The sequence below is a fragment of the Ambystoma mexicanum genome, chromosome 10, assembly GCF_040938575.1.
Source record: "Ambystoma mexicanum isolate Mex_15411 chromosome 10, UKY_AmexF1_1, whole genome shotgun sequence".
Lineage (NCBI taxonomy): Eukaryota > Metazoa > Chordata > Amphibia > Caudata > Ambystomatidae > Ambystoma > Ambystoma mexicanum.
The window spans coordinates 1573456463-1573473787 of NC_090932.1; the positions used below are offsets into that span (position 1 = coordinate 1573456463).

Genomic DNA, 17325 nt, shown 5'->3' on the forward strand with positions numbered 1-17325 from the left:
TCGATTCTAAAATGGCGTTTGTGTTCTCTTCTGTGACTCCAACCCAAGTCGAGCCCTTTGTTCCACTTTTTGGCGGGCTTCTCCACAGAAGCCTCCAAAAGTGGTGCCACTCTGTCTGGGTACCACAGGGGGTGTGGGAGGGGGGGTTTAGGCACCCTGGACTGAGTTACCTTGGTAACTAAAGTCACACTCTTGTGTGATTGGCCCAAGTGGTGGGCCGGCTCACCACTTAGCATGTTTGATTGACAGCTAGGCTGAGTGAACAGGGGTGTGCTGCATAAAAGCAGGGCTTTGGGGACTGGAACTTCAGAAATCGCCACAGAATCCGAGGAGGGAGAAGCTGAGCCGACCTGCAACGACGACACCACCGGTGGAGCCCTGCTGATCCGTCTCACCACTTTTCCCGACGACAGAGGAGATCTCCAGTCCGGAGAGTCTTCTTCCTTTGACTGGTGGGGATAACCAGTTTTGCATTCTTTTCACCTTCCTGGAGCATCTCGTGACCGCCTTGCCCGTGCCAAGCACCCCGGCAACCGGAATACCACAGTTTACCACTACCGCGAAGAGAAGGGTAGTACCTTTTAACCGGAGGACTCCGCGGCTGGTTTATTCCCTGGCAGTGCAACGACCTTCATCTTTCCTCCACGGCGAGACCTCTTCTTACTCTGGATGAAACACTGACTTGCACCTGCTGCCAGGAACAACTGCCCCCGCTGGAGCTCCCTTCCCACTTAAGGTACTGTGTCCCGCCTGGCTTCCCTTGCGACAGATCGTTCGGGGTGACAGTAAAGCCTCGACTTTCTAACCTGGGCTAGCCTGGGACAACCTAGCTAACTTTTCCTGACTTGAATTTCATCCTTTTTGTGCAAACTATCTACAAGACTCTTTGGGCATAACCCCACTGTGTGAACCTGGACCTCCTCTGCTTGCTCTCTCCAAGAGTGGGCCTGGCAATTGACTTCCTTGCTCCCCAGTAGAACTCTGCCTATCCTGCCTTACTGTGGTTCTTTGAGAAAGTATTGAAACTTGTGTGCTTCTTTAACTCTGCCTTTTTCCCTCCCTTTCTTTCCAACTTATTAGAATGTCATCTTATGTTAAGCGCTCACCTCTGTCTGAAAATAAGTGGTGTTTCTCACGAAGACTTGTCTAATAAGTGAATAGGGTTGTATATATATAGGATAGTGACTGTGTGCTGAATTTACTTACCTCGTTTTTGCTAGTGTAAACTGCAAGTGTGTTTTTAAATAAATAATTATATCTCTTTTACACCAAGCTCTGGTCAGTGTTTACTTGTTCTACTATGTTCTTTTGACCTATTGTGAATACTCTGTATACTGCCTAACTCTTCTTGAGGGAAGTCTGACTGCTCAGCCACAGCTACCAAGTGAATCTGTGTAGTACGGACTGCTACCAAGTGGGTTTACTGCCAAACACCTGTAGTCTTAAATCTTTTGCAGTGGACCCTAAGGGAACTGCACAGGTTTCTGCCTAACATGGATCACCTCTGCACTTCACATAACGTGGGGTGATCGGATCTCGCAAAATAAAACACAGGTAGGATAACAAGTATCCCTGAAAACAATCACAGGGAAGCTCTAGGGGCCTCTAGCAACACTGCACAGAAGGTGCTGTGTGCGGCATTAATAAATTGTAGAAGCCTTTAAAATTGGAGGAAAGCAGGACTCCACCAAGAAATCCAACAAAGAGGTAAAAAGTGCAGGGAGATTGACAGGTGGAGAGAATTCTGCACACAGATGGAAATCTAATCTAACAGTTTGGTTCACTCAAATATCTGTACGGATAGGTAGCACACACCTTCCTTAACTGTATGGTTCAAAATGGAGACTGCAGTAATAGCAAACAAAAGGGACTGTCCACTAAAAGCAGAGGCTGGAAAGACAATTTAATACACTCCAAGCCTATACAACTAAAACTAGAGTTCGTACTGACAGAAGGTTTACATTCTCCAAACCGGTCCTCTTCATGAGAAAATAATTACTCCTGGCATAAACAATTGTTTGATTTACTGAATGGCAGGGAAGTGGTGAGGGACTAGGGGTTCGGAGAGAAGGAAGGGTTCTTGTACATTGAGGCAGCTCTTAAAAGAAGAGGTGAAAACTAAGAGCCACTAACAAAAGCACAGTGAAATGTGCTTTTGTTCCCCCTCTTAAAAAAAACCCAGCCTTGATCAAAACATCCCTACCAATTAGAGACTGATAACGACAGTACCTTTCCTGTTGAAAATTCTAGGCAGGGCAGCATACCTACAGATACAGAAACATCTTGAAACTAACAATCGTCTTGGCCTGCGACAATCCAGCTTCAGACCGAGACATGGCACTGAAACAGCCTGATTAGACCTGACAAAGATAACCTAGCTCTCCTCACCTTAATTGACTTATCGACTGCATTTGATTTAGTTAATCACAAACTACTATGCAAATACCTTTCATCAGCGGCCCATTTCTCAGAAAAAGCCACCACATGGATACAATCCTTCCTGGACAATAGAACCATGAGGGTGTTTGCACCGTCTGCATCGGCGGAACCAGCCCCAGTCTCCTGCAGAGTACCTCAGGGATCCTGCGTATCCCTGACGCTTTATAACATCTTTACAAAGTCCCTCTTCGATTACCTTGATGATTTGGGTGTCACCTACATTAACTATGCAGATGACACCCTAATCCTTATCCCCATCACTGGGGACTACGACAACGACACTAAACTACTCAACAAAACTTACCTAATCATTCAAGCATGGATGGCCTTTGTCTTAATGATGATAAGACTGAGTTACTTCTCATCATCTCAGACTAAACCAAGCAAACTAGACAGCCAGTTCACATCCTTTAATAGAGATGGCATTGATATAAATGTCTCTAAGGAAGTGAAAACACTCGGAATCTATATGGACTCCTCATTGACCCTGTCAAGAGAAGTCAATGCGACAGGCTCTGCCACAGCCTATACATGTAAACTAATTAATGCTTGCAGAACCTTTCTGCCAACAGCAAGCAACACATCCTTGGCATGAGCGCCTTTACTATCTAAATTAGATTATTGCAATGCCTTGTACCTAGGACCCAGTAAGCGAAACCTAAAAAAAAAACTACAAATATTACAAAATAATGCGGAAGAACTGCGCAGAACATCCCTAGAACCCACCATGTATCCGCAGCTAAACGAAGCATCCATTGGCTATCAGTCAATGACAGACTCTCTTCCAAAACATTAGCACTCACTCATAAATGCCTCGCTAACCTAGCTCCCAAATATATGACCTGCAAATTTATAAGAAATCTGTCCGACTGACCTACTAGTTCCCTGCATTCACACTGCCTTAAGATCCATAAATTTAAGCTACAGAAAGCAGGGGGCAGCAACTTTCCTGTACTAGTGGCGAAATGATGGAATTCTATGCATGCAGCCCTAAGAGCAGAACCTTCATTCTATGGCTTCAGGAAGAATGTAAAAGCCTGGCTCCTCTCACAGGAGGTTCCATAAATGTCGTGCTCTCCCGATATCCGTTATGTCTCTAAAGTACCTGCAACAATTTCCTGTACGGTTTCTCACTTACCTCTCGTGATGCAATTCTTGCAATTATCTTGTACTGTTCTTACAGTCTGCCATGTAATTCAATGTGTAACCTTATGAAATGTGCCCAGACTCCTTAGGGTTAGGTGCACTCTATAAATAATAAATAAATGCGACAGAATATCTCAGACCAGCAGAGAATGGCTTGGACCACCTACTCACCAGATTCCATGAAAGTGGTGGAATCAAATGACAGTCTGAGAGCCCCAATCAGCGGGAAATCCTCGTGTTTCATCTCAGAGTGTGCCTCATAATTACTGAACAGATCGTCGTCTTCTTCGGGGTCCAGTTTTCGAAGCCTGTAAAGGTGAATGGTCAGTATCAAACTACTGTATTTTCACCAAAATCAAACATTTAGAAATCACACATACATCGGCCACAAGCTGCCATTAGCTAAACCACCTACAACATAGGTGCTCGTCTATGTTTAATAAGAGAAAAGAAACAGTTGTGTGTGAAAACTGTAAAGCAATATTGAACAGATCGAAGGCCATAAGAGTCTCTGAAGTTCCTCCTCCAGATCCCGCAGAAGGGCATAATTAGGAACAGGTACGCATATTTACAACTCAAGGTTCAGTAAAGCAGCATTAGCATGCCCCCAACCACCCCTTCTATGCTCATTCCTACCAGAAATCAGCCAAAGTGCTTTCCCCTCGAACCTCAAGCAAACCAAAAATCAGTAAGCAAGACTGAGAAAGACAACATCAAAATCCAAGCCCTTTCCAGTAAACAACCTCAGCATTTGTGATCTAGTGCTGACAATAAAGAAAGGGATGTGGGGAATAGAACTCCTAGAAGTACTCTGGGCTAAAGCCTATAGATGGTGCTATTGTCTAAATAGTCTGATTTCCAGAAAGAATTTGCAAGACCTAATCCCCAAACTGTGAAAGTTCTACCTTCTTGGGTTCTCCAGTGTTAGGGAGAATTTTCATTTTAGTGCTGAATTCCTCCCAGCTTAAGACCCCAGCTCTTTTGCTGGACTTTTGGACTTTTTAATTTGTACCCTGGAGTGAGGGAGACCATTTTTGTTACTCTCTCATGTGTTTTGACCCGATTTGGATTATATGTTTCCTCTGACAAACTCCATAGACATCTACTTTGTGTATGGTGAAATACAGCACCTTTAGTGCAGTGTCGCAGAGAAATCCTTTAGATTTCTCATAAGGTTTAAATACCTTTTCCTGTGTGAACTACTGTCCCCAAAGAATAATATTGTGAAATTGACTTTACTTACATTTTCTCTTTGTAGGTCCAGCACACACCATTTTATGCAGAGTGTTAGGGGGATACCTAGTAGCCCCTTCTCCCACCTTCTCATGTAACATTTTTTATGTTACCCTTAATACTTTAAATGGCTGGTGGCAGTGGTTTAATGTTCCTACCATTGTGCTTTTCTACAGCAGGCAGAATCCTCAGCTGCAATATAGCACCCATGGGTGACCATTTTGTCAAAATGGCCCAGTCTTTTTTCGCCATTTTCTGTTTGTGAGTCTTTTACTCTGCACGCTGAGTCAGGTTTGAACCTTTTGTTCATTTTACCTTTGGTGGGTTTCAGTCCTGAAATCTGAATCTGGCTCAAGTGTGTCTGGAAAGCCAGAATGTGAAGGAGATGCCCGAAACTCCCCTATGCTTTGTCTCTAGGAGTGCATGACTGCAACTAGTCCCGATTGTCTAGCTGGCTGGCTCTTAGGGATGATTCTCAGAAATGTGTCAATTCCCTCTACCTTAGAGACCCCCAGCAACTTTGCTGGATAATAGAGGGCTTGATTGTTTTAACCTGGAGAGAGTGAGACCCTTTTTTCCACTATTTCATGCATTTTAATGTGATTTTGTACACTGTTTCTTTTGGTTGTGGAGTCTGACAAACTCCATAGGCATCATCTTCTACATTGTGTCACACAGCACCTTCAGTGCAGTGACACATGGAAGGTTTTCAGATTTCCCCAAGGTTTAAATACCTTCTCTGGGATAAACTACTGTTTCCCAGAGCAGTAAAGGGAAATTTCCTTTACTTACATTTGTAACTTTCTAGACCCAGCACGCACCATTTTACAATAGGGTGCTGGAGGGGTTGCTTAGTATCCCCTCTGTCTAGGTTCTCATGTAACATTTTTATGTTACCCTTTCCTCGAGGAATGGCTGGTAGCAGTGGTTTACTTTTTACTACCATTATGGGATGTTACGGCGGGCTGCGTTTGCAGCCACGGTAAAGCACCCATGGGTGCCATTTTTGTCAAAATGGCCCCGGTCTTCTTTTTTCGCCATTTCTTTGTGGAAAGGTCCTTCTTGAGATTTACTCTGCGCGGCAAACCAGGTTTGGTCCCTTTATTCGTCTTGTCTTTGGCAGGCTTCACAAGTGAAACCTGCCTCTGGCTCCACGGTGTCTGGCGGGGGCAGGAAGTGAGGGTGGTGCCCGAAACTCCCTCTGCTTAGTCTCCTAGGAGACCCAAATGCACTCTGTGGTGATTGGCCGGCTGGCTGTCCGGCAAGGCTGGAATGAATGGGAACAAGCTGCATAAAAGGCGAGGCTTTTTGGATTGGAAAGCAGAGTTGACCACTGGACGAAGGAATTCAAAGAGAACTTGAAGAAGACGCCTGCTACATCCTCCTGGACCTTTGGTTTGCCCAGTGAAGCCCTGCTGCTGTGCTGAAACTCCACTTTCGTATCGACAGAGAAGCTCCTGCAAGGACAACTTCTCCCTTTGAGTTGGTGGGACCAATCAACTCCAAAGTAAGCCACCTGGACCTCCTCTCGGTGCAGGTTGAATTTCCACAGAGTTGCTGCTGAAAACCAAATAGCCAGGGAGAGGAACACCAGTTTGTGTGCATTGCTTTTAAGCTGGCCAAGAGCTCCGGAAAGATCCTCCGGACTCCCAGGAAGTAGGATTTACCCAGCCTGAACCCCCTCAACAGAGTGCGGGACCCCAGAAGCAAGCAAAGGCCATGTCGACAGCCAGGAACCGCAGTTTTGCTATTTGCGGTAGTCGCGAGAATCTGAAACACTGAAGTGCCACTTGTTTGAAGTTTGCCGGTTGCGAGCGGTGACCGTCCCATTGCAATGCAGTAGCCCCCAGAATTCCCCCCTCTTGTCCCCGCAACTGAGGCCCATGAACAGTGAGATCTGCAGAGCTGCACGAGAACAGAAGTCAACTGCTGCACTTTTTCGTCAATCCCAAAGGTACGGTAAAGTCTGAGAGAACTTACCTCTTACTGTATAGTTGCTTGCATCTTCTACTACTCACAAGTCTAACAGCTTGTGGCCCTACATTGATTCTTCTTTTTTTTCAAAGACATCTACAAACATTGTGCAAAGACTTTTCTTACTTACCTGCAAAGAAGTGCTTCAGCTCATATAGACTTTTGCCCATTGACTTTGGCTTAGCCTGTTCCACTGAATATCTCTTGTTGGAGGATCCAAAAGTATTTGCCTGGTTGAGAATATTTGTGATCTCTTGTATGTTCTAATAACCTTTTCCCTATAACCTAATTCCTAAGTTCTTCTAAATCCAACAGTGACACATTAATGTCCCCAGCACCCTAGCTATTGAAGTCACCCGAGTGTGTAGGTTGTGTCTGTGGGCCATCGTAAAAGGGTACTTACTGATTTAGAAACTTAACAGTGTGTGTTTTGAATTACATATTTGTGTGGTGTTTTATATTGCTCCCTTCTGAAGAAGGCTTACTCTAACTGACTGATAAATTAATAATTGTTTTATCAAGAAACCTTGTGTGCAAGAGTTTATTTGAATACTTGTCACTGTGACTCTCTGTGCAACTCCCCTACAGCTCGCATTGACCCCGCTTGAGATAAGCCTGGCTGCTCCATACGCTACCAACCTGTGTAGTTTAGACTTATACCAAAGGTTGGGTCTCTATTGTCAGGAGGTCAGGGTTAGGGTACTGCATACAATCTTGCCTAACACTGTCCTTTGAGGACAGCCACCCTGCTGTTTGGGTGACAGCGTAGGCTGTGCATGAATGGGAGAAACCTGCTTAAAAGGGGAGGGTTTTGGGACTAGAGTCGACCACTGGGAGAAACACCCCAAGAAACCGTGAATGAAGCTTGCTGCATCCTCCTGGACCTTTGAATTGCCTGGTGAGGCTCTGCTGCTGTGCTGAAACTCCTCTTTCTGATCGACAAGAGAAGCTCCGGAATGAACGACTTCTTTCCTTCGGTTAGTGGGACCCACATACCCTGAGAAGAACTCCACGACCATCTTCCCTGATTGGCTGTACTTTTTCGCTGCTGCAAGAACTCAGTGCCAGGGGTCGAGAAATCCGTAGTCGAGTGAAACGACTGAAATCCAGCCAGAAGCTCAAGGAGTCTAAGGACCCTCCATAAGGGAATAGTTTCTTACCTGTAACTCCATTTCTCCAGCATTGGTATCTTTCATGGATTCACATGCTTAGAATATTCCCCGTCGTCAGACTGGGACCCCTCGGTACACATATATAGCCTTTTCCCAAGGAAAGCTTTCGACACTTTTGTGTCCCATCTACGTCCTTCTAGGACCCGCCTACGCATGCTCCGCAGGCCGTGCTAGTATAAGAGGCCCGCCCCCGCGGCTCCCCTTCAGATTTCGGCCCCTCCAAAGTAGGAAGGGTTAAATTTATTACATACATTACATACGGGGAGGTTGGCGGGCGCATGTGCATCCATGAAAGATACCAATGCTGGAGAAATGGAGTTACAGGTAAGAAACTATTCCCTTCTCCAGCATTGGATCTTTCATGGATTCACATGCTTAGAATAGATTGTATAGCAGTAACACTTGAGACGGCGGTGAGAATGTAATGTAACAATATATATCCTCACCATACTACACAATGCATATCTACCGTAGGGATAAGTTAAGTCATATAACGTTGCCCACATAAAGTATATCGCCCTTAAGAGGGTAGACAACAGAATCTCCACAGGGAGGAGCTTACCTTACTGAAACAGATGGCGCAGGACAGCTCTTCCCATCTGCACCTCGTCTGCATGCTGCCTGGCAAGGTAGTAGTGGCGGGTAAACGCGTGGGGCACTGACCATGCCGCAGCTTGGCATATGTCCGTCAGCGGAATTCCAGCCCATAACGCTGTTGAGGAGGACATCGACCTTGTAGAATGGGCTCTAGGATGTCCTTGCAGTGGCCTTCCGGCCTTAGAGTGACAAAAAGCAATCGTCGACGATCCCATCTAGCCAATTCCTGTTTAGAGATTGCTTTTCCTCTCGTCGACGGACCATATGCGACAAACAGTTGCCGAGTAGCCCTGATGTCTTGTGTGCGATGTAGGTAGAATTTCAGAGCCCTCTTAACGTCCAGGGTATGAAGAGTTTTTTCTGCTGCCGATGATGGAGTGGCGAAGAAAGTAGGCAGAACCACGGATGAGTGTTTGTGATATACCGTCGGAACCTTAGGGACGAACATAGAGTTAGTTGCCAGGACTACCTTGTCCTTAAAGAATCTTAGGTAGGGCGGGTCCACGACCAGCGCTTGTAGTTCCGAGATACGTCTGGCTGATGTGATGGCTATCAAGAATGCCAACTTCCATGAAATGAATTTTATGTCGGACGTGGCCATAGGCTCGAAAGGCGGTTTCATCAAGCCTGCCAACACTGTGTTGAGGCTCCACGTCGGGGGAAAACGTTTCACCGGGGGAAAAGCTCGAAATAAACCCCGCATGAAGTGTTTTACCAGTCTGTCACTGAATAGAGGAGACGACTGCCTCTTCCTTGTGAACCTCGAGATGGCTGCCAGGTGTACCTTTATCGATGAGGGGGACAATCCCTTTTTTGCCGAGAGGAGCAGGTAAGGTAGAACTTGTTCGGGCGTCACCAACAATGGTTGTAGGCCCCGCTGTCCTCTACACCATTCACAGAATCTCCGCCACTTATAGGAGTAAGATTTGTTAGTAGAAGGGGCTCTAGCCGCCTGTAGAATTTTTTTGGCAATCCTCTGAAATGTCTAAAGCACCGAATTCCGAGAAGTCAGGAGCCAGGACGTAAGGTTGAGACTGTCCGGGTCGTGATGCCACACCGTGCCTCTGTCCCGGGATAGAAGGTACGGGACTTTCGGAAACGCTATGGGATGTTCCAGCGATAGATGGAGGAGGTCTGAGAACCACGGTTGCCTCGGCCAGTATGGTGTCACTAGAATCACCCGGCAATTGTATCTGCGTATCCACTGTATTGTTTTCCGTATGAGGGGAAACGGGGGAAAAGCATAGAGGAACATGTCCGTCCATGGGAAGGAGAACGCCTCCCCCACCGAACCCTCTTGGGGCCATCTGCTTGCAAATTGCTCGCATTTCTTGTTGTCTTTGGTCGCGAAGGCGTCCAGAGGGGGGTGACCCCATTTCTCGAACACTTTCCTCAAGTGACCCGTGTCCATTTCCCACTCGTGTATCTGGGCCATGCTTCTGCTGAGGGAGTCGGCTTAGCAGTTCCTCACTCCTGGAAGGTGATGAGCCACGAGGGAAATTTCGTGCTTCGATGCCCAATGCCATGTTTTCTGGGCTTCTATGGAAAGAGTCCTTGATCGTGTCCCTCCTTGTTTCCTCAGATAAAACATGGCTGTTGTATTGTCGGTCAGTATTCGCACTCGCGAACTCTTGATGTGTGGTAGGAACGCCTTCAAAGCCCATCGTACCGCTCTGAGTTCCAGTACGTTTATGTGTAGGAGGGACTCCGTTGGAGACCAGCGACCTTGCGTTTGGAGAGCACCCATGTGCGCTCCCCATCCGGTTAGGGAACGCATCCGTAACTATGGTGCTCTGAAACTCCGGCTCTTGTAGGGGCACACTGTTGTTCAGATTGTGGGAACTCTGCCACCACTGAAGGGTCCGAAGTAGCTTGTCGTCGTCGACGGTTATCCTGTCCGACCACGATCCCTGAGCCTGTGTCCATCGGTCCGCGAGGAATTCTTGGACTGGCCTCATGAATAGTCGACAGTTTCTCACCAGATGGATGCAGGATGCCACGGCCCCTAGGACCGAAACATACTTTCTCACTGAGATCCTGGTGTTTCGCCGTAGCCGGGCCGCTTGTTGAATGAGTCTTGAGGTCCTGTCGAGAGAAGGTTTCACCAGCCCTAACTGAGTCTCGAACTGTGCCCCCAAGAATACCAGCGTTCTTGATGGCCGCAGAGAGGATTTCTCGAAGTTTATGGCAAATCCTAGCCGCTGTAGAAGCTGCATGGTGGCTTGCAGACTTGTGTTGGTCGACGCTGGGGAGGATCCCCTTACCAGCCAGTCGTCGAGGTATGGGTATACATGGTGGCTTTGCTTCCTTAGCCAGGCAGCCACTGGAGCCAGGCATTTTGTGAACGTTCTGGGGGAGGTCTTGAGCCCGAAAGGAAGAACCGTGAATTGGTAGTGAGTTTGCCCTATTACAAAACGTAGGAATTTCCTGCGTTTCCGACACATTGGAATATGGAAATACGCGTCCTGTAAATCCAGGGACGCCAGGAAATCTCCCTTTTGAACTGCGCGGATCACTTCCTGCAGAGTGAGCATCTTGAATTTCAGGCTCTTTAAGGACTTGTTGAGATCGCGTAAGTCTAGAATGGGACGCCATTTGCCGTTCGGCTTTTTTACGACGAAGTATCTTGAGTAGACTCCTTGACCTCTCTGTGATGTTGGAACTAATTCTATCACGCCCTTCGCTAACATGAGTGTAACCTCTTGTTGCAGTACCTTCATATTGGACTGAGCGGTGAACGCAGGTGGAATTTGCGGAGGGCTGTGTTTGAATTGCAGAGAGTGTCCGTTTCTTATAGTGTCTAACACCCATTGGTATGTCATTATCCTTTCCCATTCGTCGACATATGCTGAAACTCTTCCCCCCAGAACGGTTTGTGGTATGTCACTGCTGATCTTTATTTTGCTTGTCTCTCGACGACGATGGGTATGATGGTCGTTTTCTGGAAGACTGGAAGTTTCGTTGACGGTTAGCCGATTGTGAGGCACGTCGGTATCCCTGGGAGGGGTAAGCCGATCTGGCAAACGATCTGTCTCCAGAAGAGAATCTTGAATTACCTGAAGCCCCTCTAAAGGGACGAAAAGACTTGTAACTTCTGCCACTCTGGAGGGCACCCAATGAACGTGCCGTGTCCGAATCTTCTTTCATTCCTTTTAGGGCCTCGTCCACCTTCTCACCGAAAAGAAGGTCTCCCTCAAAGGGCATATCTAAGACCTTGTATTGCACTTCTGGCCTGAAGTAGGTACACTTAAGCCATGACTGTCGACGCAATACCACCCCATTGTTTACTTGCTTGAAGTCTGACTCAGCGAGATCCACCGCGATGTTTATTGCGTGATTTGAGGCTTCCTCACCCTCTCGGACCAGTAGCATCGCCGCCTTCCTCTGTTCTTCTGGAAGATGATCAAGCAGCGGAGCTAGTCTGTGCCACATCTCCCTATCGTATCTGGCCACAATTGCCAGAGAGTTTGCGGCCTTTACTGTGGTCGCTCCCACGGAGAGCACTTTCTTGCCAAAGGCATCTTGGCGTCTCGCTTCGTTCTCAGGAGGAGTCGTGCACTTGTGCTGTGCCTTTGCCTTCCTCGCTGCTGCCGCCGACACCACAGAGTCTGGTGTTGGTTGAGAGGATAAACACTTGGGGGTAGACTCTGGAGCCTTAAACTTTATTTCTAGGCGTCCTTTCACTGCTGGTTCTGAGAATGGGTGTCTCATTGTCTGCAACCCCTCTTTCCATACATGGTCTAGTATTGGTATAGAGAACACCGACCTCCTTCTCTTGCCCATGTGGTCGAACAAAAAACAGTCCTTTTTCTGTTCTTCCTGGGACAGACCAAATTCTTTGCATGCCTTCTCCATCATAGAATGGAATGACGCAATGTCGTCCGGAGGGGACGGGTGAGCTGGGCTTCGCCTCTGACTCCCAGGTAGGATCCCTGGAGGGGGATAATGAGATATCCGACATGGCTCCCCTGTCAGACTCCGAATCTGGCAGCTCACCTTCCTCCTGTGCCAGTGTTGAGATTGGCGGTCGTGGGTGCGTCGGTTGACGGGACGGGTGACTGTGGCAGGCTTGCCTGGGGTAGTCGCTGGTCCAACGACCGTAACAAGGACTGAAGCGTGGACAGAATATCCAACGACAAAACCGATTGAGGAGAGGGGCAGATACCGGTGTAACGGATGCCCTCGTCGACGACTTGTCAGCCGCTCGTAGCCCTAGGTCTGTTGGGCCAGCAACTCTCTCGTTCTCGTCCTCCGAGGACAGCAACATAGCTTGTTCTTGTAGCAAAGCCTCCGGGGGGGTCGGGTCAAAGACTTCAGGCCTCCAGGCCTCCTGTAGGACCCCCGTCGACGAGGCCCTCGTCAACGCCATTGTCGACGGGATGGTGGATGCCCCTTGTGCCAGTGGCGGGGAGGCGGCCGATGACTGGACCGCCGTCAACGACGTAGACTTCGCAGGTGGTTTTGGCGGTCCCGCCTTCTCCACACTGTGCCCGCTTTTACTCGACTCTCGACTCGTGGTCGATCTGCGATGATCGCCAGAGGAGGATTTCCTTTCCTTCTTATGCTTTTTTGATGAGGATGATTTCTTTGACGAGGAGTCTCTTGTGGAGTGACTTCCAGACGACTCTTTTTCCGACGGTCTAGATTTCTTCGCCGGTGGTTCCGACGAGGCCACGCGGCGTGATGTTTTCGCCGACTGTGTGGAGCCCACCTCCGAGGGGGGGGTATGCCCCCGCACCATCATTCAGCCATGCCACCAGGCGTCGGTTCCGGTCTTTGAGGGTTTTTTGAGAAAAACCCTTGCATATTTCGCAGGTATCCGCCGAATGGTGAGGGTGGAGGCAATATATGCAGTCCATATGTCCGTCCCCCTCGTAAACCTTTTTTAAGCTGCACGTCGCGCATGGACGGAACAGCGCTTTTCCTGACACAGAGGACATTATACTGTACTCGAAATCCAATAACGCAACCTAGTACAAAACAGTAAGACAACACGAGGAGATCCCACTACTTTGGAGACGGTTGAAATCTGAAGGGGAGCCGCGGGGGCGGGCCTCTTATACTAGCACGGCCTGCGGAGCATGCGTAGGCGGGTCCTAGAAGGACGTAGATAGGACACAAAAGTGTCGAAAGCTTTCCTTGGGAAAAGGCTATATATGTGTACCGAGGGGTCCCAGTCTGACGACGGGGAATATTCTAAGCATGTGAATCGATGAAAGATCCAATGCTGGAGAAGTATGACGACCAGAGCTGGAGTCCCCTCACCAGAGTGTAGGACTCAAGGAGTGAAGGAAGCCCAACCAGTATCCTAGATCCGTGGTGGTGCCGTTTACCATGCGCTGAAACCGCAAAGTGCCGCTGATCCGAAAGGAGTCCGTAGCTGCCGACGACCTCCACATTGCTGCCGGAGTCCTCCAGACGTCCTCCCTCTTGTCCCCCTGACTGAGGCTCAGGAACCCAGGATCTGCATTGCTGCAACAGGACAGAATCCAGCTGGACCATGTTCTTCAAACCAGAGGTACTGTTTAGAATTGGGGTAATTACCTCAGTGTCTTTAGCGTTGCTCTTCTCAGTTGAGACTTGCATTGACTACTTTTATGGGAGTTGATTCTAACTCTGCTTTTGGAGCGGAGCTGGTGAGGAGAGTTGAGTCTGCAGGAGTCACAGTCTCTCTCCCCTGTCTACTACTGACCCAGTCTGTGGGAGGACTCAAAAACCCCCACCCAGAGCGGAGCGGTGAGCGGAGTTGGTGAGGAGAGTTGAGTCTGCCGGAGTCCGCGGGAGTCAGCGGGAGAAATGGACTTGACTCAGAAATCCTCGAGGCTCCCAGGCATCAAGAACGAAAAGGCGCCAGAAATGAGCGACTTGAAGAGGCAGACGCAGACGCAGAATCAGACGCGGTCCAAAACACCAGTTTAGAGGCTGAAGGCAAAGATTTCCGCCGGTGAAGAAGCAGTTCATGAAACGTACGAAGAGTCCCAAGCTTCCATGTCGCAGCAAAACAACATGAAGAGCACGGAGGACGTATTAAATGATTCAGCCCTTTTAGATCAAACTCAAGGTGAAGATATACAAGACATACAAATGAACATGCAAATGGAACTAAGCGCCAAGGAAAACGTCTAACCCAATCACGAGGCGTGCAGCGCCCCGCGTACCGCCGGCTGGGCGAGTGGGTCTCCGGCAGGGGCGGTCGAAGGGTGGCCACTGACTGACCCTCAGCGGTGCGCTGCAGCTCTGAGGCGCGGGAGTCAAGAAGCGACGTTGAGTCGGCAAGGAAACTCCTCGCCGGCACTCCGGCCTCGTCAGAACTGGAGACATACGGAGGAAGCCCGATGCGGAAGGAGAGGCGGAAGGAGAGCGAGGAGGGGCTCACCCGCGAGAGAAGCCGAAGTGTGTCGAGTAGCCCCGAAGGACGAGACGGACCGGACTGAGCACCAAAAACATCAAAGAGCCCGAAAACAGGGCGCGAAAGCGCAGCCGTGGACGGGGAGAAAGCAGCCCAAGAAAAAGACGGCAGAAATCGGATGGAAGGTGTCAGAGGGAAGGAAACTATAACGTCTGTTCAGGCGATGGTACACAGGGAGACAGAGCCAGTAGAGGAGTCAGGCAGAAAAGCAAGCGCCGACCAGCATGAACTAAACCCTAAAGGCAGTTACCCGAACCAGTTCACAAACAAGACGGTTACCATACAGGACAGTGAGGAGAGCGGAAAAGAAAATGATATGAGGGAAAGTGAAAACTTAATATCAGATACTGATTCAGACTCGGAGAATAGGGCGTCTTCGCCAGAAATGAAAAAAAGAAAAGACATCAGCAAAATAACGAATGAAAGGAAAAACCAAGAAAAGATTAGTCTACTGAAATCAGCAAAAAATAAACAAGAGAATGGTGGCTCAAAACCAGTAAAAGGGAAAGTGGCAACAGTGAATAGGAGTCAAACTACAGAAAAGAAACGAAACACTGCCGAAAGCACTGCCACCTCCAACGCTGTCAGGAACATTAAAAGCATTCTTTTTAAACCATCAGAAACGAAAAGTAGACTCGGATAATGAATTATCGGACACAGAAATCCTAGAAGCGGTTGAAGAGAGCACCCCTGTGAACAAACATCGGTTAACGGACACGGAAGGGGACCAAGAAGGTACCAAAGGCCCCCAGGAAGCGGGTCTTGCACAGATCCTATTGGAAAAAAGAAATGCGGCAAAAGCGATCCGACTGCAAAGAGAGGAAAGAGAAGAAAGTCGGAGGCTGAGCTCCTTGAAAGAACAACAAGACGTGGCCACACAAGGGCTAAGGAGCCCACAGAGGAATGAAGAAGTCACACAAAGGCAAGAGCAGGTCAGGGCAAAGTGTCTCCCAAAGCAGCAGAACGTGTTACTAATCCCACAAGAGAAAACATTGCAAGAAGGAATTGGCCATCCAAAACAGATGGTGCAATTACAAGACACCCGCCAAAACGTCCCTCGCATGGACTGGAATAAAATTAATCCAAATTCAGGTCAACTATTATGTACCCCGGTGAAAGTGAGAGAGCAGTATGAAACGAACCAACAGAATGATGGCCCCAAAGGACTTCCCATACGAACAATGACAGAAGGGGAACAACAAGGCACCCGGTCGAGCAACAGTTTGTTCATAGAAGCATTTTCAACTACGGGCAAAGCAGGGAGCATGACGAAATCACCAAAAAACAGACGGTTAAGCGACCTAGCCACACTATCACAAAAAGAGTCACCAGGTAAAAAATCTGATCTGCTAACCATCATGTCTGCCATTACGTTTGCACTAGCCCCATTCTGCAAATTGTACGAGGCACTAAAAGACGGTATACAAGATAACACATCGATCTTGGCAACCTTGTCCTCAAAAATGACACACATAGAAGGTTACATTACAGCATTGGAAGAAAGGAACAATCAACACCAGAAAGGGTGGGAAAAAGAAGTAGAGGATTTGTGTGCTTCTACAAACAGAGAAAGTGAAGGAGCCAGTGAGACAAAAAAGCAATCAGGCCGGAAGCCAGATGGGAGAAGGTCTGGACAAATCAGAGGCAAGGCAAGAGATAAAGGAAGCGAGTGGTGATCGAGTGAAACTCGCCCAACTATACCCAATCAAGTCGGGCTTGCTAAACCATCCAGCGGTACTAAAATTATCTAAGAAAGATTTGCTCCAGAAGTCTAAACCAGGGGAGAAGGGGTGTCAGCAGGAACCAATTAGGTCAAAGGAAAAAAAAGTAAAGAAAAAAAAGGATACGCAAGAAAACATACCGAGACCTACAAACAGGGAGGAGATGAGGAGTTCTCCGAGATCTGTAGAAGATTTCATGAGTGACACAAACTTGATGAATCTCTCCCAACATTGGGAGACTGTCTCCATTAATGAGAATGAAGGAGTGCACGGACCAACAAACAAAAGAAAAAAAAAATCACAAGACCCAGAATCAAGTTACATAGAAAATCAAAAATTGCAAAAAAGATCAGAAAATCAAGACGGAAATGAGATCCTAGAGATAGTATCGCCCAAGGATCATAAAAACATGAGACTGAGGAGTGAGGCTGACACGAATCCAAGTGGGAAAGGAGCAAGTGGGCCGGTTACGCCTCAGCGAACAGACGTCCCCAAAATTGCAGATGAGCACCGAAGCAAAAAAACTACAAGCGCAGAAAATGTGGAACGTGTATTCAAAGTGGAACAAATAGACTCAAAAGCAGGTTATATGATCCTTAATAGGAAGACGATCCTGAAGCTAATGAGTAAAACA

General features: G+C 48.0%; 1 protein-coding gene across 6 annotated transcripts in view; it reads right to left on the reverse strand.

Moving 5' to 3' along the window:
- CABIN1 (calcineurin binding protein 1) overlaps positions 1-17325 on the reverse strand; it is a 1968820-nt gene that overhangs the window by 1697177 nt on the left and 254318 nt on the right. For all 6 annotated transcript variants that reach the window (XM_069619890.1, XM_069619888.1, XM_069619891.1 and 3 more), the window contains exon 11: positions 3757-3893. In XM_069619890.1, the coding sequence (XP_069475991.1) occupies positions 3757-3893 (137 nt within the window). The remainder of the gene's footprint in view (positions 1-3756; positions 3894-17325) is intronic.